General features: G+C 35.9%; 1 protein-coding gene and 1 long non-coding RNA gene across 2 annotated transcripts; one reads left to right on the forward strand and one right to left on the reverse strand.

Moving 5' to 3' along the window:
• The first annotated feature begins 6,826 nt into the window (after window positions 1–6,826).
• LOC109168377 lies at window positions 6,827–7,652 on the forward strand. The gene is made up of 3 exons (XR_002052081.1): window positions 6,827–6,848; window positions 7,221–7,364; window positions 7,526–7,652. It is a non-coding gene; the product is annotated as an uncharacterized LOC109168377 (long non-coding RNA).
• Window positions 7,653–21,154: 13,502 nt separating this feature from the next.
• LOC109168359 lies at window positions 21,155–21,820 on the reverse strand. Its single transcript, XM_019317372.1, has one exon. The coding sequence runs from the start codon at window positions 21,818–21,820 to the stop codon at window positions 21,155–21,157; it is 666 nt and encodes a 221-aa protein (XP_019172917.1).
• Window positions 21,821–22,943: the final 1,123 nt, after the last annotated feature.

Consider the following 22,943-nt stretch of genomic DNA (forward strand, 5'->3'; position numbering starts at 1 on the left):
TTTGCGATATGATCGATGATAAGAAATGAAGGGGCAAGCTAAGGCACCACTACTTATACTACTTTCAATCCTTGTACTCACAATACACGTGATAAATAATGCAGTATCTGTTTGGTATGAACGCTCTCGTTGGAGCATAAAAGAACAACAATACATAGACAAGTCACAACAAAAATAGGTCAATAGGCGGCTCTCGTTGGGAGAGTTAAACTTGTAACCTTTTGTTATAAGTCTATAGTCTAATCAACTTGGTTGAATTGTCCCATAAGAATTAATTTAAAATGAAAAAAAATATGACAAGGCATTAACGCAAAATCTACGTGCAAAAAATAAGGATAAAATGGTTTAATAGCACTAATTTTTCAAGTTAACGGCTCAATTGCATTTTTCTAATTAATTTGAGAGCTTATTTAATTCATAAATATTCTTATATTGCCACGTCAGAAATATATATATATATATATATATATATATATATATATATATAGGTTCTGGTGTGGTTAGGGTGCCTAGGTGCGATTGTGCGGTTTAATTTGGACCTTTCATCTCGCTTAAATCAACGTTCAGGATTATCAAAGTTTTAAAAAAAAAACGAGGTGGTAATTTTGTAATTTTTGCATCTAGGTCAAAATTAAGGTGAGCGGATCTGTGATTAATGTGCGTGAGTTTTGTGCTTAATGTGCTTGTGTTTTGTGCTTAATGTGCGTGAGTTTTGTGCTTAATGTGCGTGGGGTTGTGCTTATCGTGAGTAGTTGTTAAAAGTTAAAGTCTGTGAGTTAATACTTAGGGTGTGTTTGGTTGATGGGTTTTGCCCATAGGAATGTGTATGAAAGTGATTGTTATTGTTTGGTTGATAGGTTTCTAGAACACTACTATGGGTTTCGAATACCTTATGAATTGAAAAACTCATACCCAAATAAAATAAGGGTGTGTTTGGTTCGCACATAGGAATCGGAATCGGAATGGGTATCAAATACTTGGTAATGGTAATGGGTTTTGGTGAAAGTATTTAACATGTTTGGTAGTAGGGTGGAATGGGAATGGTTACTAATAGTAATGCTTGAGAATGAATAAGGGAATGAAACCCTTATTTTATTTAGGTATAGGTTTTTCAATTGATGGGGTATTCGAAACCCATAGTAGTGTTCTACAAACTTATCAGCCAAACAACAACAATCACTTTCATACCTATTCCTATGGGAAAACCCACCAACCAAACACACCCTAAGTGTTTCATTCCCTTATTCATTCTCAAGCACTATTATTAGTAACCATTCTCATTCCACCCTACTACCAAACATGTTAAATACTTTCACCAAAACCCATTACCATTACAAGTATTTGATACCCATTCCGATTCCGATTTCCATGTGCGAACTAAACACACCCTTAAAGTGCGTAGGTTTTGTGCTTAATGTGCGTGATGTTTATGCTTAATGTGCGTGGGTTTTGTACTTAATGTGCGTGAATTTTGTACTTAAAGTTAGTAGTTGTTGAAACTTAAAGTCTGTGAGTTAATATTTAAAGTGCGTGAGTTTTGTGTTTAATGTGCGTGAAGTTGTGCTTAATGTGTGTGAGTTTTGTACTTAATGTGCGTGAGTTTGTGCTTAAGATCTAACACTTAAGGTGCGCCTTAGCTTATACTTCTTTGTTCCAGACACGCGTTTTTTTTTTTCCATTGATTTGAGCCGTTGATCTAAATTTGATCAACTGTTCAGATTTAACCGTACAACCGTTGATATATATATATATATATATATATATATATATATATATATATATATATATATATATATATAATTGGTGTACCAATGGTCCTTTTATTATTTCAATTTTCTTGTTCATGTATCTAACACAACCAATAAGAATATGTGACAAAATTGGCGCAAAATAACAATGAGCAATAAGTAAGTGTGAGATCTTTGTGGTCATTACCACTGACCAAAAAAAAAAAAAAAAAAAAAAAAAAAAACAGGAAGATAAAAGCAACGGCCAGCCGCCAGCATGTTTAAATTTTTTTTTTTTTTTAAAACATAAATAAATAGCTTTCAACACTCTCAATCGCTCCAGCTGGGTGTGGATAGTGATGAGACACAATTGTATCTCATTGTCTTTCTTTTTTTCTTTTTTTTCTTTTTCTTTTATTTTTAAATATATTTTTGTCAAAATGCAATAACTTGCAGGAGTTTCATCCACAAAAAAAAAAAAAAAAAAAAAAAAAAAAAATTAACTCCACATCAATAAAAAATTAATTTAATTTTTTTATTCCGTATCAAAAACCCAATAAAATCTGTGGGTATGGTTGCTATAATGGTTGTTGGCATTTTATTTTATTGGTGATTGTGCCTGGAACGATTAAAAATGATTTGACAGAAATCTAGAATTCCTTTTCCAAGAGATAGATAAGTAGTCAATAAATGACAAATAAGGATTAGTTATTGCGGAGATACCATCTTCAAGCAGGGACGGAGTCAAAAATTGAATTGAGGGAGGAGAAACAGTACAGACGGATTCAGAAATTTTTTTTAGTAAAAGCAAAATATTAAAACAAAAGAGATCATTTAAATATAAATAAATAGCTCCTTTCAAAATAAATAAATAACTTGAAATATAGTTGTAAATATTGTTGGATGAAAAATAAAACACATCGAAACTTTATAAAAATATTCATAACAAAATATGAAACATAATTAATAAAATAATTTGAATAAAAAACACATTATAAATTACACATCTTATTATTAATATAAAAGAATGTTATATATATATATATATATATATATATATATATATATATATATATATATATATATATATTGTGTGTGTGTGTGTAAGAATTGTAAAATCATGTTGATGTCAAAATTGGAACCCTTGACCTCATTATTATTAACAAATATGTGCTCTACCACCTAATCTAACTCACTTTTTGTTAAGATTTTATAATTTTTTATACTAATACTAAAACATGTACTATATATACATACAAAGATTATATATGGGGTGGGGGTGGGGTGAGGGGGCAGCCGCCCCCCTGCCCCCCTTTGGCTCCGTCCTTGTCTTCACGTATATTCCAAGTACGTTATAAGCAGTCACTATTTAATCCTCAGTAAATCTTACTTTGAGTAAAATTACAACATTTTAAATCAATAATACAATTACAATATATATCAACTACAACAAAATAATAACAAACAATCAAGAATGTAAAAAATATTAAAATGCTCCCCAAAAAAGGATGCAGTTCTATTTATCAATAAATAAAATATCATATTAAATGATATATTTACATTTAGACTAGAAATTTAAGTTTATTTGTGTTGATCCCGATAGGGTTAGGGTACACATATAGAGGATGAGTGAATAGACTTGTATAGATTTTAAAACTTTTACGACTCGTTTAAAGCAACTGAAAAGTGACTTCAACGATTCGTTGAGTATGCACAACGAAAATATTTGTTTAACCATTTTTATCTTGTTTGGATGCACGTAGGCTTGATCTTGTAGAACACTTAAGTTGTTTGTGAGATGATATGCAAGCGTATAACAAAATAAAGTACAGAGAGAGAGATTAGAGAGATTTTATAGTGGTTCGGTCAACTTAGCTTACTCCACTCTTCTCTTTGGAACTCCTAAGGATGATTGCACTATCCCTTAGTACAATAAGGACGTTCAGGCTGGCCTTGAACACCAAGCCGACCTTGAACTCCACCAGGTTTTTCGATTATCACTAGTCAACTCTGTCTCTTTCTACTACTATCGAATAGAGATTACAAAGTTTGAAGAAAAATTTATTCTTTCTCTAACTAATTAAAGAGCTTAATTCACTTTGGATGTCTTGATCGATGCGTGAAAGTAGCACAAGTCTCTTTGAAATCTGGATGTGAACTTTTGAGCTTTATCTCTCTTTCTCACTGGTCACGTACTAGATGTGAGCTTGAATGCGTTTGAACACTTAGATAATTCTTAGGAAATGACCAGCACATTCTAACTCTTTGAGAGAAGGTATTTATAGGTGATTTGGAAAAAAATGTACGTTGGAGGAAAACCAATTTCAAACGCATATTACCCAGTGAGTAACGACAAACGGGAGATCCAGATGGTAGGTGAGTTGTCAGATTTTCCAGCCGTTGGTGGCTTATTTTGCGCTGAAGAAATATTTTTGTTCTGCACAAAATGTCTTGGCTTTTAAGAAAAATTCCTTGGGATGTGTTCCTAGGGCACTCTTTGTCTTGGACACATTCACCCAAGATATTAAGGTTTCGAACGGTTGACTCAAAGAATGTCTCGAACCATCTTTTTTCGAATGGTTAACTAGTTTAACGTTTCGAACCTTAAACCTTTACAACCTCTACGATACGAATGTTTGACCTTACCATTCGGTCCGCCTTACACTTCGAAAAGTAGGTCCATCCATCATTCGACCTTTGCAACCTTTAAGTTACGAATGGTTGACCTTACCATTTGCTCCTCTACTCTTTGAATCTTTAGTCTTCAGGTCTTCAAGTACGCCTTCATCACGAACTATTCGAAAGGTAACCATTCGAGTTATTATTCGAACTATTTGTTGAGACTGACTGAAACGTAACATTTCGAGTTATCATTCGAATTGATTTTTCTATTCGAAGTATGACTTCTCGAGCTGAGATAATATTTGAACTATTTGAACTTTGAGCAGAAATAATCGTAAGTCTAGAATATTAAAAAAATATGAATTAAAATTCTTAACTTTTGATATCATTAAAATCTAAATACAAAATGTTTCTAAGAATTTGATTTATTGAAGAATAATTTATTTCTATTTCTCATTCTTTGGTCCCATTTGTCGTTTATGATTTATAACCTTAATTTAAGTTTTTGCGGATGAAGACATGACGTACAAGTTTCTCGTGGCTAAATTGATTTGTGTGGGAATTGAAGTACTCGGGGAGACTTGTTGTTTTGTGTTAAATTAAAGCAAAGTTAATTTTTTGGGATTTTTTAAAGAGTTTCGTCTGCTTCTAGCATCCAAGTGGAATACTAGAAAACAATAAACAACTAAACAAGAAATAGAAAAGGCGTGTGACCATCGCGCTCACTAGGCGGACTCGTCTGATCTAGTCTATGCATACAAGCCTTATTTATTTATTTACTTAAGAATGATCCATTTCAGTCACTCAAGCAGTATATAAAAATAATCCTATAGCTAAATATTTTTAAAATGATAAAGAGATACTTAAAAAAACTACTAGTTAAAAAAAAAATACAATACTTTTAAAGCTCTGTTTGGCAAATTTAGCTGAAAATGAGCTGAAAGCTGAAAAGCTATAAGCTCGGAGCTGAAAAGTGAAGAGTTGTTAAGTTAGCTGTTATGATTGAAAGTGTTTGGTAAAATTAGCTTTTTGATAAGCTGATAAATGTAAAAAGACTAAAAATGACATCTTCATAAAATTTTAATTAGTTTGTTTACATATTAAAATTTAACATTTTGTCTTTAAAAAAAAAAATTAACATTTTGAAATAAAACTATTAGCATAATCATGATCTAGCATCTCATAATGAAGTACCAATATTGTTGCAAATATAATAATAACAATAATAATAATAATAATAATAATAATAATAATAATAATAATAATAATATTTGCGGTGAAAGTTGCGAATAAAGGGGAAGAGAAAAAGGTTTTAATTGGGAAGGGTAAATTATGTCATTTCTTTAAAATCTACATCTACATCTACAATTTTAATAAGAGCGAATATTGTTAGATCCTTAACAGGAACTAAAAAACTGTCGGTACAACAATATGATCTACAAGATCATACTTTATGCTCATCTAATTGTACATTGCCAAATTAAAACCCTAATATACCCTCATTCTTCTTACTAATACCAAACTTACAATGTTAAATTTAACAGCTTCTGTCAATTGAAGTTGGCGGTGGCAAATTTGTAGTTTTAATAAAATTGAATGGCAGTAAGGAGAAGCGCAACAAGCACAGCAAAATCGACAAAAGGAAGGGATCGTCTGAGGAGGAAGGAGATCGTGAGAAGCACAACAAGCACAACAAAATTGAACAAAGCCAAGGCGATCTCAGAGATGGGCTCCATCTCCCGCATCAGTCGCGTCACCTCCTCCGTCACTTTCTCTTTGATCTTCTCCGTTTGGAGCTCCTCAATGCACGATTCGTAGTTGCTCTTCACGGATTTCAGCCATTCCATATAAGCTCCTTTTTGCCTCAGTACCCTTCCTCTTGCTCCGCTCCTCGCTCCTGCAAACGCTCATCCTGTCTACCCTCTGCCGCAGCCGTAGAGCGAGGAAAGGTAATCCACTCTCTCTTCATCTCTTTATCACTGAATTTATCTATGTATATGCTCTTCTGTATCTGTTCATTGTTCTTTCGTATAAGCTACTGCTGATGTTGTTTAGTTCTTCGGATTTTTTTTTTCTTTCGTATAAGCTTGTTGATCTTTGTGTAGGTCGTCTTATACTCCTATACTCATATACTGATTAGTATTCTGCTTATTCGTATTGAATCTGTTTCCTCTATTTGTTCAATGTATTTAATTTCAGTTTCCATTTCGTTTTCAAATCAGCAGTTGATAACTGATTGATCGAATCGCTTTTAAGAGAATTCTTTAGCATATCTGTCCAATTGATAAGATTCAAGCAGACAGAGATCACGCATTTAACTTATTTGAAACTCTCCTCCCATCAATGAATTGGTTCTTATTGCTGTTCGACGAACTGATAACTATTTGTTTGCCTATAATTAGAGGATCAAAAGCATTTGCATCCAAACTAATGCATTTTGTTTTTAAATCTGTGCAATTCCATTTCTTTCAGGATATAAAGCTTGTTGATGGAGAGAAGGTTATTTTATTCATTTCAGCTTTCTTTTACCTTTGTGAATTTTTCTATGTTCTTTTATGCTTTGAAATAAATCTTGAATGCCTGAATGGCTGTATATATAGGATTTTACAATTGTCTGCTTCTGAATTCTGCAATATGGGCACCATAGAATTTTGATAATAAGCCTTGGCCTTGTGAGCCATGTATAAGGATTGTGGATAGGATTACTAACAATAGCTATATATTTGATTTCTGCATATATCTAATGGCTAATCTTTTCATTATTAAAGACCAAAAAAAAAAAAAAAAAGGTCTCATTTTTGTTCTCATTTTGACCGATTTTTAATATTAAGCTTATTGTTTTCTTTGTACTTACTCTTTTTGAACATACAGGTGATTTTGGTAGGGCATGATTTTGGTGGTGCTTGTATATCATATGCTATGGAGCTTTTCCCTGCTAAAATCTCAAAAGCTGTTTTCATTGCAGCGGCTATGTTGACCAGTGGGCAGAGTACCCTGGATATGTTCTCTCAAAAGGTATGCGTTATCACTTCTATTGAATAATTTGTGGGCAATAGATTGTTTTTACACTCAGTTTGTTTTCTACAACTTGATTTCTCTCCATTTCTTTGTCCTTTGCTAAGTTGAACGTGTATATAAGCCTGGTATGCTTCACTCACTGTTATGCGGTATTGCAGACAGATTCGAATGATCTGATGCAACAGGCTCAACTATTTATTTATGCCAATGGGAACAACAATCCCCCAACTGCCATTGACCTGGACAAATCACTCCTGAGGGACTTACTATTTAACCAGAGTCCCGCTAAGGTAATTTATCTGTCTTTTTTTACACCAAATACAACAGGTCAAATGTTAATACCTTTTTCAACATTGCAATACTTGCTTTTTATGAGTTTAATACATATGCTATTCATCACACTTTGTCTTAAATACTTGCTTTTTATGAGTTGAATACATATGCTTTTCATCCCATTTTGTTTTAAATACTTGCCTCCATTGTTGATGATGCAGCCAGTGACAACATAGAAGAATTGCCAATTCGTCTTCATTACATTTATTGAAGTCGTGCCTGTATAAAGCTTTCATTTTTTCTAACTTTTTAATTTCTTCATGGCCCATACTGAATGTGCATTACCCAGAAACTCTCTGTTTGAAAAAGGGAGAAGAGATCCTTTATCAGCAAATTGAATTATATATTTTGGCTGAGTAGTATATTATGTAGTGAATGTGTAGCATCGTGGATTATCATGGTTTGACATATCCTATTTGTTAGCCTTGTGGTCATATAGTTGATGCTGAGCCAACTATGGAGGAATCTTATTAAGATTTTTTCCCCATCTCAATCCTACACACAACAAGGCAAAACATGGTATCATATACCATAACATCATTGCATGATTCATTCTCATTCACTACCACAAGTAAACAACATGCAATAAACACACAATCAGCAAAAAGGAAACTCAACTTCACTAAAGATGGAGAAGATGAAGACAATTCCGAGCCTCAACAAACATGCACTAAGAAAGTTTAATTTACTCTGCTCAAATTACTACTCTTTTCATTATACATAGTCAGCTTTAGTTAGTCGTTTATTTGTTTTTACTTACTTTAATTCTAATTTAGCTATTTCAAATTTCTTTATCTTTTAATAAAATATATAAGCACCAAGACTATTTCTTTATCTTTTATTAATTTCGCATTTTCTCTCTCTCTCTCTCTCTCACATTATTATATGAATACTTCAACCAATTAAGGAACACTAATTTATAAATACACATTGGGCATTGGTCTAATCGCGCAAAGCGCGTGTCATAACTAGTAATAATAATAAGGATAAAGATGGAAAAAAAGTTAGGAAGCTATGAGCTTATTTTGGAACGCTACCTGGTAGCGTTCCAAAATAAGCTCTTATTTTAAGCTAGGAGCTTATTTTTGGAACATTACCAAACAGAGCTTATAGCTTATTAGGAGCTTAAAATAAGCTATAGGCTCTTAAATAAGCTCTACCAAACAGAGCTTAAATCAAGCAAATTTTGATTCCCCAAACCAAATAGGAAAATAGGCATTTTATCCCTTAATTATACTACAATAATTAACTTAAGCCCTTAATTATATATGTGATCTCATTATTTAGGAAAATAGGCATTTTATCCCTTAATTATACTACAATAATTAACTTAAGCCCTTAATTATATATGTGATCTCATTATTTAGTCCTTAAACTATTTGTTTGGTGATTATTTTAGTCTCTTAACTCAGATAATGATTAAAAATAACAATGATAAAAGAGTAAATATGTAAATTAATCAGTTTCCTCCCAAAGTACACATCAAATAATTGAAAAACATATTTTAAGTAAAAGTATTCAATTAATACATCCAATGACCCTCCGAGTATTAGTCATATACCAGCTGTGGTCATCCGACTTTAAACGACTACGAGACGTCCTCAATCTTTTAAAAAATAACCACCCATGATCCTCCGTTAAATTTTATGTCAAAATGGTGTTAAGTTGGAGGACAAATTTGTCTTTTAACTTTCTCCCGGGAAAAGAACATATTTTGCCCGTACATTACTACAATCCACAAACCACATTTTTTTTTTTTATCTCTACTCCATAATTAATTGTTATTGTAACTTCTACTCCTTGTTGAATTCCAATCTCATCTGCTTCAATCTTGTCTTCCTTAAAAATCTCACCTCTTCAATTAATTCAACAATCTCTACTGCTCCAATTCAAAATCTCTGCTGCACAAAATTCATTTGCTTAATTTAATTTTAGAAACCTCAGCTGCTTCCTTTTTCAAAATCTCTACTTCTTTCAATATAATTTCTTCAAATCTATACTGCTTCTTTTTAATTCCACGAAATCCCTACTGCTTCAATTTAATTCCACGAAATCTATACTGCTTCAATTTATTTTCCTTCAAAAATTATACTGCTTCAATTTATTTTAATTCAGCGAAATCTCTCTCTCTCTCTCAGCTTACGCTTTCTCTTTTTCTTCCTACGAAACTATGTGATTTTCTCAAATATACGTCAAATTTTAGCTCGCTTTTGTGAGTGTCCGCTGGGGGTTTTCTTAGTGCATCAATTTTCATATTTTTTTTTCTTTTCGAAGGTGAAACTTGAAGAGCATGGAGGGGTCCATCTCTGCGGCGGAGGATCTCGGGGCTCCGCTGGAGTCGTGGGAGACGCCGCCTGATGCTTTCTTCTTCCAACGACTCTAATGCTCAATGTGACCTCACCGATTCTTCTTCGGCTTCAGCTCCGAATTCGGAGTTTGCTTTGAGTAGCTTAGCCCAGGGACGGAGCCAAGATTATATGATGGGGGCCAATCGTGATTTAAGAGTGAACAATTTAATACATTAGTATTCATTTAATATATATACCAAAATAGATCATTACATTACAAATGTACTAAAATTTAGCACATCTCTTCTTTTAGAATACAAATAAACAAGAAGAATATGAAAAACTAATATATTATGTCTTGTGTAAACTTCAATACAAATACTTGTATATATAGTGTCAACAAGATGATGAAAAATGAATACAAATGAGAAAACAAAGAGACACATGGGAAATCCAAGGAACATATGGAAAACCCAAGAGACACATGATTATTAATATAGATGATTAATATCATCAAATATCTCAACACCCCCCCCCCCCCCCCCCTCCCACCCCTCTCAAGTTGGAGCATGCGGATCTGAAATGCCCAACTTGCGAAGAAGAAATTCAAATTGCCTTTGCCCAAGAGACTTTGTGAAGATATTAGCTAATTGCGAATTGATAGGAATGCAGGAAGGGAATATCAAACCATCTTTAATTGCATCGCGAACAAAATGACAATCCACTTCAATGTGTTTTGTGCGTTCATGAAAGACTGGATTCTTTGCAATATGAAGAGCCGATTGACTTGTCAAAAAATAACTTTAAGGTTTTGGGATGATGAACCCCCAGACTTAACAACAAACACTTTAACCATTTGAGTTCACAAGTAACGGCTACTATAGATCTGTATTCTGCTTCTGCGGAAGAACGAGAAACAGTAGTTTGTTTCTTTGTTTTCCACGAGATTGGAGAATGGCTAAGAAAAACCAACCAACCCGTAAGCGATCGCCGAGTAGTAGGACATGAGGCCCAATCCGAATCACACCATCCCTGTAGCGTTAGATCAGTGTCTGCACGTAGGAGAATCCCTTGACCTGGTGTACCTTTCAAATAACGGACAACTCTCAAAGCTTCCTCACAGTGCTCGTCATGTGGTTCTTGCATTAATTGAGACAACACATGAACAGAGTATGCGAGATCCGGTCGAGTTACGGCCAAGTAGATAAGTCTTCCAACTAGGCGTCGATAAGCTGCAAGATTAGAGAAAATTGGGCTACTAGCTAGGCCGAGTTTGTGGTTTTTATCAATAGGAACACTAACCGGCTTGGCCCCCAACGTCAATAATATCAAGGGTATATTTCCTTTGACACAAAAATAGTCTGCTAGAAGCGCTACGAGCAACCTCAATACCAAGAAAGTAATTTAGTGTGCCGAGATCTTTCATATGAAAACAATCACTAAGATAAGCCTTAAATGTCTTTAGAGCAGCAGAATCATTCTCAGAAATGATCAAATCATTGACATAAACAGGTACATTTATCTGAATTCCACCCCGAGTAAAGGTGAATAAGGAGTATTCAGAATAGGATTGTAAGAAACCATACCCTTTCAAGGCCGTAACAAGTTTTTGCAAATCAGCACCTCAGTGCCTGCTTTAGTCCATACAAGGACTTGCGCAATTGACACACTAATTTAGGATCGGATGCCTCAAAGCCTGGGGAAGCTTCATATACACATCTTCATCGAGATTACCGTGCGGAAAAACATTGTGCACATCCATCTGATGTAGTTCCCAATTTTTAGATGCTGCAATGGCAAGAAGTGCACGAACAGTAGTCATTTTGGTAACAGGAGCAAAAGTTTCAGTGTAATCGATGCCTTCTTCCTAATGATTACCAAGAGCCACTAATCTTGATTTGAGTCTTTCAATCGACCCATTTGAGTTATATTTGATTCGATACACCCAATGACTCCCAAGAGCCTTTTTCCCAGGTGGGAGATGTTCAAGAATACAAGTTTGATTGTCTTCGAGGGCCCGAATTCATTTGTCATAGATTCTTTCCAGCCGCTATATGACATCGCCTCCTTAAAAGATTTTTGTTCTTTTTCAGAAAGAATTGCTGCGAGAAAAGTTCTGTATGGCAGAGAAAAATTGTCACAATTTATATAATGTGCTAAAGGATAGGGAGTACCTGAGGGTGACTGTGGAGATGGTGTGACGGAGGATGGACTTTTAGCAACAGTAGAATTAATAACATAGTCGCGCAACCACACTGAAGGAACTTTATTTCTCATACCCCGACCTATCTCAACATTCGGATCCTGGTTATTTGGAACAAGAATACTAATGTGTTGTTTAGGTTGTGAGATGAATTCGGGTATGGAGTTTGACTCTGGTTGAGAGGTTGGCTCGGGTGTGGAGCTTGGCTCAAGTTGAGGGTTTGGCTCGTTTGTGGAGCTAGGCTCGATTTCTTCAACAATTGCAGAAAAATCTTCGTGGAGCACCAGTAACGTGACGAGAAGCCTCCGTGTCAATTATCCACAACCGTGGATCAAATTTACCATTCAATTGATCATCAAAAATCTTTGTACCACTAATCAGCCCTGTTAATGCCTTCAGCGGCTCGTCGTTAGCCATTGATGAGTTTATGCGCAGGTATAAACCTTAGCGACTGATACCGTATAGAATACAAATATACAAGAAGAGGAGGAAAAACTAATATATTGTGGTGGTGGTGGCGGTGGCAGTGGTGGGGGCGGCGATGGTGGTGGCGGTGGCAGTGGTGGGGGCGGCGGTGGTGGTGGGGGCGGCGACGGTTGTGGCGATGGTGGTGGTGGTGGCGGCGGCGGCGATGGTGGTGGTGGTGGTGGCGGCGGCGGCGACGGTGATGGTGGTGGTGGCGACGGCGGTGGTGAAATAGGATAAATTTATATATAGGATAAAAAATTAGGTTAAAGAAAGGGGTAAAAAAAATAGATTCTAAAATCTATTCCTGAGGGTTCAGTAATAGGCTAATACCAGGGGGCCCTAGTAATAGCTATTACCTTATTTGAGGTAATAGGCTATTACCAGGAATATTATTCCTGGCAATAAAAATGGTTACCAAACAAATGAATAGGCCTATTACTGGGAATGCTATGCCATTCCCAGCTTATTCTGTGAACCAAATGAGCCATAAAAGTATTAGTCAGTAACTTTGTTTAATTTTCTTTGTAAATTCATTTAAATACTCCTTAAGGAATAAAATTAATCATATAGCTAAATCCATGTTTTCAAAAGAGTTGATTGCATTTTTGGTTATAGATTTATATGTGACAGTCCATTTTAAGTCATTTTTTTTTATCAGAACATCCACTTTTGATCCTAGTATATAGTGGCATGACTATTTTTGGTCCTTCATAAAAAAAAAAAAAGTTTAAATATCGTTAAATACAAAGAAATTTCGGTCTTCAATTATAATTGTTATAAATAAACATAAAAAATATAGTGGTTCAACCTACTTGTATAAAAAGATTGAAATGTCTTTGTATTTAATTACATTTCAACAATTTTGTTGATGCAAGACTAAAAATGATCATGCCACAATAATATTAGGACCAAATGAGGATGTTCTAATAAAAAAGACTAAAAGTATATTGTCACCTACAAATCTACCATAAAAAATGGAATTAACTCTTTTCAAAATGATTGAGGGGAGCTAAGAAAAACTACTAATAAAATGAAAAAAAAATACAATACTTTTAAATCATAAAATTTTTGTTTTATTTTTATCCCTTTCAACCAAATGTGTACATCCTAGTTACTACATATTTGTAGGTGTGTGCATTTCGTTAATTAGTCGGTTAACCAAACTTTCTAAACCTTTAACCATTATTCGAATTGAAATTTTTATTATTGAAATGTTTTTGAGTTAAATTTCATTTTTGGTCTTAGATTTATAAATGACTATCTACTTTTAGTCTTTTTTTTATCAGGACATTCTTATTTGGTCCTAATATTATTGTGACATGATCATTTTTGATCTCCCGTCAACAAAATCGTTAAAATATCGTTAAATACAAGGACATTTAAATCGTTTTTAGACAAAGTAGGTTGACCCACTATATTTTTATGTTTATTTTTTTAAAAAATCAATAATTGAATATCGAAATGCCCTTATATATTTAACGATATTTAAATTATTTTGTTGATAGAGAACCAAAAATGGTTATGTCACAATAATACTAGAACCAAAAGTGAATGTTCTAATAAAAAAGGGACTAAAAATTGACTATCACCTATAAATCTAGGACAAAAAATAGAATTAACTCAAATTTTTTTTGTTTAACCGATAATTTTGAAATCCTTGAAATTATATTTTAAAAAATTTAACATTACCTATTACATCAATACCTAAAAAAAAAATTTATATATATATATATATATATATATATATATATATATATATATATATATATATATATATATATATATATATATATATATATATATATATATATATATATATATATATATAAACATATATCAAATGTAGTCACGCATTAACGTGCGGGTGGTGCGACCGCTTGAAAAAGGCACCAATAGTGTTAACAAAGAATGTTTAGTTCCAATACATGACATTTGGGGTAAAATATCGCACAATCAGTTTGAGATTTAGCATCAAGGGCATCAAATAAAAATAGCCATCCAGTACCCAAATGGCCTATCAATATCATATATTAGCTATCTATGTAGTCCCTCAAAACAATATCTTGGTTACGTTTATTGTATAAACGTCAAAATCTTTGATAACTCAACGATACTTGATGATGTATTAAACAATATTCTAATATTTCAAGATAGGATGAACGTTAAATATTGTTAGCAATTTTATTGCAAATAAAATATCAAGCCTAATATAATTATGAAACTTCTGGTTCTAAAATAGTGCTCCAACGAAAAATGAAATAATTGAATTTCGGTCCCAAAATATCTTTATTATTCTCTTTGAATATAAATGATTCCTTATCTACTCCAAAAACATTAGACAATCATAAGTGTGGAATAAATGATACTTATCCATATAAAACACGTCAATGACATTTTTCAACATAGATTAACTAATGTATAAAATTCTTTCGAAGAAAATACTCGACCATGTCCATTGGGTATAAAACATATAGAATTTTTGTTTGTACACTAATTCGGACCATGTCCATTGCGTATGTTTCCGACACGGCAATTATATATACCAGCACCAAAACTCAACATATCGTAGGAGCGGGCGGGCTGAGTATACACATACAGAACATTCAATCCAGCAAATTGTTCATTATATCTAGACTGCACAAATAATAATAATAATATTCTGTCAATCCAATTGGTAGTTGTTGGGTGGTGGATTGGAGAGTCTAGTCAAACGTAACGCTGACGAGTATAAGAAAATTAAGTTGCACATTCGCAACTAGCTATAACTTTTGGTGTAATGATAACGCTGACAGTAGCTAGCTAGGCTGAAATTAGTGATTGTGGTGCGTGTAGAATAAGATGTTGATTGTGCAAGCTTAACAATGCATTTGGTGAGATCTATGATAGATCGAATGCATTTAACTGATACATAAAATCCAACCATGTATTTTTGCCTATTGAAGAATAGGGTTGGATTTGGACGGTCTGAAAGGTGCCAATTTCCGAGCCAATGATCTTTGAAATTTGCAATGGCTTAGTTGGCGGGGAAACAAGACAATTCTCCGATCCATAGTTGATGGAGAAAGCTGCTAGCATCATCAGCGGTAGCTTATCACTGCAGCTAGCGTCAGACACGCCTTGAAGTGATATCGTGAAGCAGATTGACATAAATGTACCATATTGAGGATGTCGTCCACGATATCTTGAACACAATTAATTGGCATTGAAATCTCTGCCATCATGCATGGCTGTGAGTTGATGAGAAAATTGGATGTTCCAATAACAACACTCTAATCAATATGTAAGCTTGCGAGCTTATATATTTGTGAAGATCAGAAAAAAGAGGCTTGTTTGTCATAATGACAATTGTATTGTATGGTTTTTTTGAGTCCATGGATTCACTACTGATGCGCTATAGCTTATATAGTTGAAAAGGACAAGAATTAGCTACCTTCCTTCAATCTCGAGCAAGACGCTTTTAGAGGGTATAACACAGAATGTTTAGTAAGACAGGGAAAAAAGGAAAAGGAAAAAAGAAAAAGCAAGAACCAACTAATTTGCTTCAAACGTAAGACATACGATTTAAGAAAAATGGAAGCCATTCAAACCACTCTGCAATTCAATAATCTGCTTTTGTAGCTTCAATTTCTATAAACTTTTACTTTTCTTAGCTTGTTGTTAAAGGCTTAAAAGAAATTATAGAGACAAGCCCCCCTTGAGACACTCATACAGTGCCGGTCCTATCATTTTATAGGCCCGGGGCGAAACAAAAATAAGGGCCCTTAATATATGAAGTTAAAAGATAGTAAATTATTTTGTAGACTTAGATCTACCTTGCAAGGTGGACCTGGGTCCAAATGATTACAATTTACATTTTAAAAATTGACAATTTGTATACTACGAAGTATGTATATATATGTAATTGATTATCTTATTTTGTATTCACAAGTTTTTTTCAATATTAACATATTAGGATTTGATAACCCTGTATTTTATTCACAAATTTTCCTCTACAGTTGTTATGTGTTTTGACTTAGAAACACAATTTATATTATAGAAGTTCACAATTCTAATACTAAATATACATAATTTATACGCCATTTAGAACCAGGGTCCACCTTGTAAGGTGCACCCTGGTTTATGGTATAAAAACTCTTATAAAAGATTGTATGGGTTAATTGAGAATAACAAAATGATAATTTTGAATTTTTGTAAACATATATATTTTTTTATTAAAAAAACATTGTATAATAGCCTTCAAGTAGTGCCCATTCAAACTTTGGGATCTTATATGAAGCATAATCATAAATTAATTCAAGATTCGCTAATATATATCTATTAACTGAGATAAATATATCAAATGGTTATAATTGTTAAGTAGATTTAAAAATTAATAAATAATTTTGAAGTCATGGATTCAAATATTTAAATATGCAAACATTTGTTTTAAATTAATCAATTTTTTTTTTTAAAAAAAAAAAAACGAAGTTAGGGGCAAATTATTGTGTGGACCATGGTCCACACAATGTTATGTGAGTCATAACAAAAAGTACATTTTTAATATACTAAATATACATTATTTTTGTATTGAATGTACATTATATAATATAATGTACACTCAGAACAAAAATAATGTACATTCCCTGAGTACAATGTATATTGTTTTACGGTAAACAAAATATGATCCACACAATAATGATTGAAAGTTAGGGGCCCCTCTCAATATTGGGCCCAGGGCGGGTGCCCATCCTGCCCACCCCTCTGGGCCGGCCCTGCACTCATATGGCAAAAGATAAAGTACATGCATGCATGCCTTTTCAAATAACAAAACAAAACAACTTGCGTGGGCAGCTCAATTATTGGTCACAAAGATGAAATTTTAGAACAATAATTCGGAATCGAGTCTCACCCTGTAGTACATGTGGCCGGGAGCAACCTCTCATGTCTAGCCTGTATGTTCAGCTGAGTTATCATAATTTACATTTTTCCAGATGCTCTGTCGAGCTAAGATTGAAGATTCAACCTTTTGAGAATAATAACAAAACATATTAAAACTTACCTTCAGATAATGAATGTTAAAAACCTTACATTTTTCTAGATGCTCTGTCGAGCTCAAGGAAAGTTGCTCATAAGATATTTTAATGCTCTTAATACTTTATTTTAAAAAAAAAAAAAAAAAAAAGTGTACTACGAAAATACAAATTTCTCTCTCTCCCGTTTTTTCTCTCTAGAAACGTGTGAGTGTTTTTTGGGTTTTCCTTGTGGCCTCTGTGTCCAGGTGTTCGTGACTTTTCTTTTGGTCGTGGGTTATGGAGACTCGTATGACGAGTGGTTTGGCAGAGCCGTGTGAGGCGTTAGCTCTTGTGGACGATGCCCAGGGGGTGATAGTTGATTTCAACGGAAATGATGGCATCTAAAATTTGTAAAATGTAAATTTATGGAAAAATGTTTTAATGCATAAAATTAAATTTATGAGAAATAACAGAATTTACAAATTCTAATACTATCAAGCCAAAAATATATTTGTTATTTGTAAATTAAAGTCTCACAAATCTTAATTGCATAATTAAACTTAATATTATATACTTTTTTTTTTTTTGAAACAAACCAAACCAGATTTCATTAACAGAATAAATCGGCAATACAATCAGGTGGATTGACAACCCACGACATAGAGACAGACGAAGAACCAGTTGCCCGAGCCAACCTATGAGCCACATGATTCGCTGATCTCCGGACATGACGGACTGTAACGTCCCCTATGTCCTTAGCAATCGTACGACATTGCTTTACAATCGAACCTAAGTAAGACAAATCTACCATACGGGAATTGAAAGCATTACAAAAAACTAAACAATCCGACTCGATAATAACTTTATTATGGTGAAGACCGAATAACCATCTGAGAGCATTAAGCACCACGAGCGCCTCAGCCTGGAGCGGATCGTGAGTGTGGTTAATACGCCCGCTTCTTGCCGCGACAAACTCCCCAGCATGATCACGAAGTACCGCGCCGTAGCCTGCCCCGTCCTGGAAGACAGCCGCATCTACATTGCACTTGAGAAAGGTGGTTGGCGGTGGAATCCAAGAGGGAACCAGAATCCTACTGTCTGCATTAGAATTACGGGTTACATATGTCTCCTGCCAAACTTGCTGAATGTTAACAACCAGCTTATTTAACTCCATCATCGATGGAGCTTCTTGACGCCACACTATTGCATTGCGTGCTTTCCATAAAGTCCATACAACAGCTGCCAGCTTGCACGCCTGTACTGCATCTTGCTTCCCTATAATGTTTTCCATCATAGTTGGGAAGTTCTGACCCTGTACCGCAACACTTGCACCCCATAGGTGCGTAGCATAGACGCATTCGCCGAAGATGTGCTCAGTTGTTTCGAAGGGGAAACCGCAGAACGGGCAACCGCCCCCGATCCAAACCCTCTTCGATTTCAAATTTTCGCGGACAGGCAACACATTACGAGCGCACCGCCAAAGCAGATTTTTCACTTTCGGGGGCACCGAGAGCGACCATAAATGATTCCACGAGTGAAAGCCAAACTGAGATCCCGAGCCCTCCAACTGACCCGTGAGCATATGGTAGCCCTGCTTCACCGTGTAACAGCCTCGTGCATCGCCAATCCAACGCCAAGAATCCTTGTAATCTTTGCTTACGGGAGTCGAGGGAATTCTGTGTACATCCTCTGCTTGGAAAAGATCATGTAACACCCCTTCATCCCATTCACCTAGTTCATTCATCAACCCGTGAACTTTCGCCTCTTTGAGTTCCTCGACGCAAGGCGTAAGCAAGCTTGTGTCGGGTGAACTAGCCAGCCAATTCCAGCCCCAAATCAGTGTGTCCATACCATCACCGATTCTCCGTGCCAAACCTCGTCTCAAAACCACCTGTCCAGCCACAATGCCGCGCCAAAAATAACTTGGGTTCGTGCCTACGGATGCGTCCATAAAGTCACCTGTTGGAAAATATTTGGCTTTAAGCAGCCTGCTTACCAAAGATTCGGGTTGGGTTAGAATACGCCAACCCTGTTTAGCTAACAAAGCCAGATTAAAATCGCGAATGCGTTTGAAGCCCAGCCCACCCTTCGCCTTCGGTTCGCACAAACGACTCCAGCTGAGCCAATCTATCCCCCGACTGTTAGCACTACCACCCCCCCCCCCCCCCCACCAAAATCGATTAAATAATTTCTCAATCGTGTCGCAGACACGAACTGGCAAAAGAAAGGTCGACATGGTGAATATGGGGAGGGCCTGAGCTATACTTTTCAGTAAGATTTCTTTACCTGCTCTTGACAGGAGCTTGTGTTGCCATAAACCGATTCTCTCCCGAATTTTATCCGCAATGTACCGAAAGGTGGCAATTTTGTTGCGGCCCAGCACCGAGGGTAGTCCCAAGTACCTCCCTAAATCACGAGCTTCCTGGACTCCAAAGATGTCACAAACTAGTTGTCGCATACCAGTCGCAGTGTTGGTGCTGAACACGACATTGGATTTTACAAAGTTGACTAATTGACCCGAAGCCACACAATACCCATCCAAACAGTCCTTGATTTTAGTAGCTTCGCGTTGGTTTGCCCTAAAAAACAGCAAACTGTCGTCAGCAAAGAACAGATGGGTGACCTCAGGAGCACCCCGAGCCACCCTCACACCATGAATATCACCACTAGCTTCTGCCTGTTGTAAGAGTACAGACAACGCTTCAGCACATAAAATAAACAGGTAAGGGGATAAAGGATCGCCTTGGCGAATGCCCCGAGTGGGGCAGACAGACCCCGCTGTCTCGCCATTGACAAGGATATTGTAAGTGACCGTAGAGACACAAAGCATCAACAACCTCACCCACTGATTCGAAAAGCCCATAGCCCGCATGATCCCTTCCAAAAATCCCCACTCCATGCGATCATACGCCTTAGCCATGTCTAGCTTCAGTGCCACCCACCCCAAATTACCACTGACTTTACGACGCAGATAATGTCCTACTTCGCCGGCTATTATAATGTTATCTGTCAATAGCCTCCCGGGTACAAAGGCACTCTGAGAGTGTGAGACGACCTGCCCCAGCAGGTCTTTGAGTCTGTTAGCCAACATCTTGGCCAAGACTTTATACACAACATTGCAAAGTGCGATCGGTCTTAAGTCAGCTACCTTTTCAGGTACTTTCTTTTTAGGCAACAACACTATATTAGACACATTTAGATCACGGGGAAAATTGCAGTCAACAACACACTTCAGAAGAACATGGACAGATCATGGCCTAAAATTGGCCAAAAATGCTGATAGAATGCCGGGGACATACCATCAGGACCTGGAGCCTTCTCCGGAGCCATGGAAAAAAGGGCCTCTTTCACGTCCGCAGACGTAAATGGCCGTAAGAGAGAGATATTCATCTCATCAGTGACACAACAACGCATGCGGGGGAATAGCGTTGTGTCGCTAGAGCCCGCACAAAAAATAGCACTATAGTACCTTAGTATTTCGGAATACATAGCGTTGTCCTCATGCTAAACCCCGTCCTGATCCATTAACCGCTGTAGATAGTTACGTTTTTTACGTGCCGAAGCCGATTTGTGGAAATACTTCGTGTTGGAGTCCCCAAGCTTAAGCCATAGCTGCTTGGATCTTTGGAGCCAAAAAATCTCTTCCTGTCTCAATAAAACTTCAAGTGCTGCCCCGGTTTCTAGGAACTCCTTCACTGCTTGCGGATCCCTATCCTCTTTCAGAACAGCCATTCTGTTACGATGGATCTTGATCCTATTGCCGAACTGGCTTGAATGCTCCCTGCCCCATCGCTGAAGCTGTTGGCCGCAAAGCTCTATTCGGTGTTGAAACTCCATACCACGAGACTGCCCCCACGCTGCCTCAACTACCATTGCACAACCTTCGTCCAACAACCACGCAGACTCAAATTTGAAAGACCTTCGTGCATGCCGTATCGGACGCGGTTCCATGTCCACGAAAATAGCACTATGGTCAGATTGTGATGTGTAAACCTTACGAACCTCTGTATCATCGTGTATCTCCAACCACTCCACCGTAGCCACCGCCCTATCGAGCCTTTCCTCCACCCACGCCTCAGTACCATGTCCCTTTGACCATGTGAATCGACCTCCTGACATTCCCATATCAACCAAATTGCATTCATTCAACGCATCATTAAAGCCATCCATGAGGGCCTCCGGATGCGAATGAGTACCCCGTTTCTCGGAAAGACACGTTATGTCGTTGAAATCATAATGTGATTGAATGCATAAAACTATCTAAAGAGTATGAAACATACATAACCAAATCTATATCTATATATAAATAAAAGTAAAATCATCCTTTTATCATTTTTCCGCCCAAACTAATTGTATTGGTCAAATTATTTAATTATGACAAACTATGAAATAATTAATGATGATAGTAAAATATAGAAGAATATTTAATTATGATCAAATTATTTAATTATAATACATTCCAGTTTTAATGTAAAATTTAATTATGGTTATATTATTATTATTCTTTCCAAGAAAGATGTTTCTTGTAATATATATACATGTATTGGTTTCAAACTCAATCACCACCATATCGCAGTCTATTCGCATCCAATCTCTACAAATTATTGTGCGGACCATAGTCCACACAATGTTATGTGGACCATAACAAAAAGTACATTTTTAATATGCTAAATGTTGGGTAATAAGGTGGAAAATCCCAAAATAATAATAATCCTACGGAAAGATTAATATTATATGGGAAAACAGAAAATTGGGAAGGAAAAGGTTGAGTGTTTGGGTATAGGTTTAGCACGAGTTCGAACACAAGGTTCTTTTCCTTAAAACCTTATTTGCTACCTCCCACAAGTGCTAGGAGCGTTGTAGCCTAGGTTTCCCAGGATAAAACGTGCTACGATTCCTTGTTTAAGCACCTAAACAAGGAACCCGTTGAACAAAGCAAAGCTTGGAACACTGGTTGGCTAAAGAAGAGAGTAGAAGCAGAGTCTTTGAGAGAATAAAGCTACTGGAATTCCTTTGTTTCTTCACCGTGTAAAATGCTACTGCTTCTACCTCTCTTTATATAGGGATGTTGGAGTGATAGCATTCAACATGACCATTAAATTGGTGTTAAAACCAATTGGTGTAACACCTGTAACGGAATTCCGTAATAGATGAGTTTAATCTGTACAACAGATACCGAAGTTAGGCATAACTTAGCCCGCAAGGCCAGCCCATTTCTGGACGACATTCGTGCCCGCGCACGTGAGCTCGAGCTTGATTTCAAGCCTTTTTAATGTCCTCTAGTTGGATTTTG

This window comes from Ipomoea nil, unplaced genomic scaffold, assembly GCF_001879475.1.
Source record: "Ipomoea nil cultivar Tokyo-kokei standard unplaced genomic scaffold, Asagao_1.1 scaffold3197, whole genome shotgun sequence".
Taxonomy (NCBI): Eukaryota; Viridiplantae; Streptophyta; class Magnoliopsida; order Solanales; family Convolvulaceae; genus Ipomoea; species Ipomoea nil.

What these genes read in the sequence shown, in the direction of transcription:
- LOC109168359 (XM_019317372.1), bottom strand. Translation starts at nt 21,820, where the DNA reads ATGGATGGCTTTAATGATGCGTTGAATGAATGCAATTTGGTTGATATG.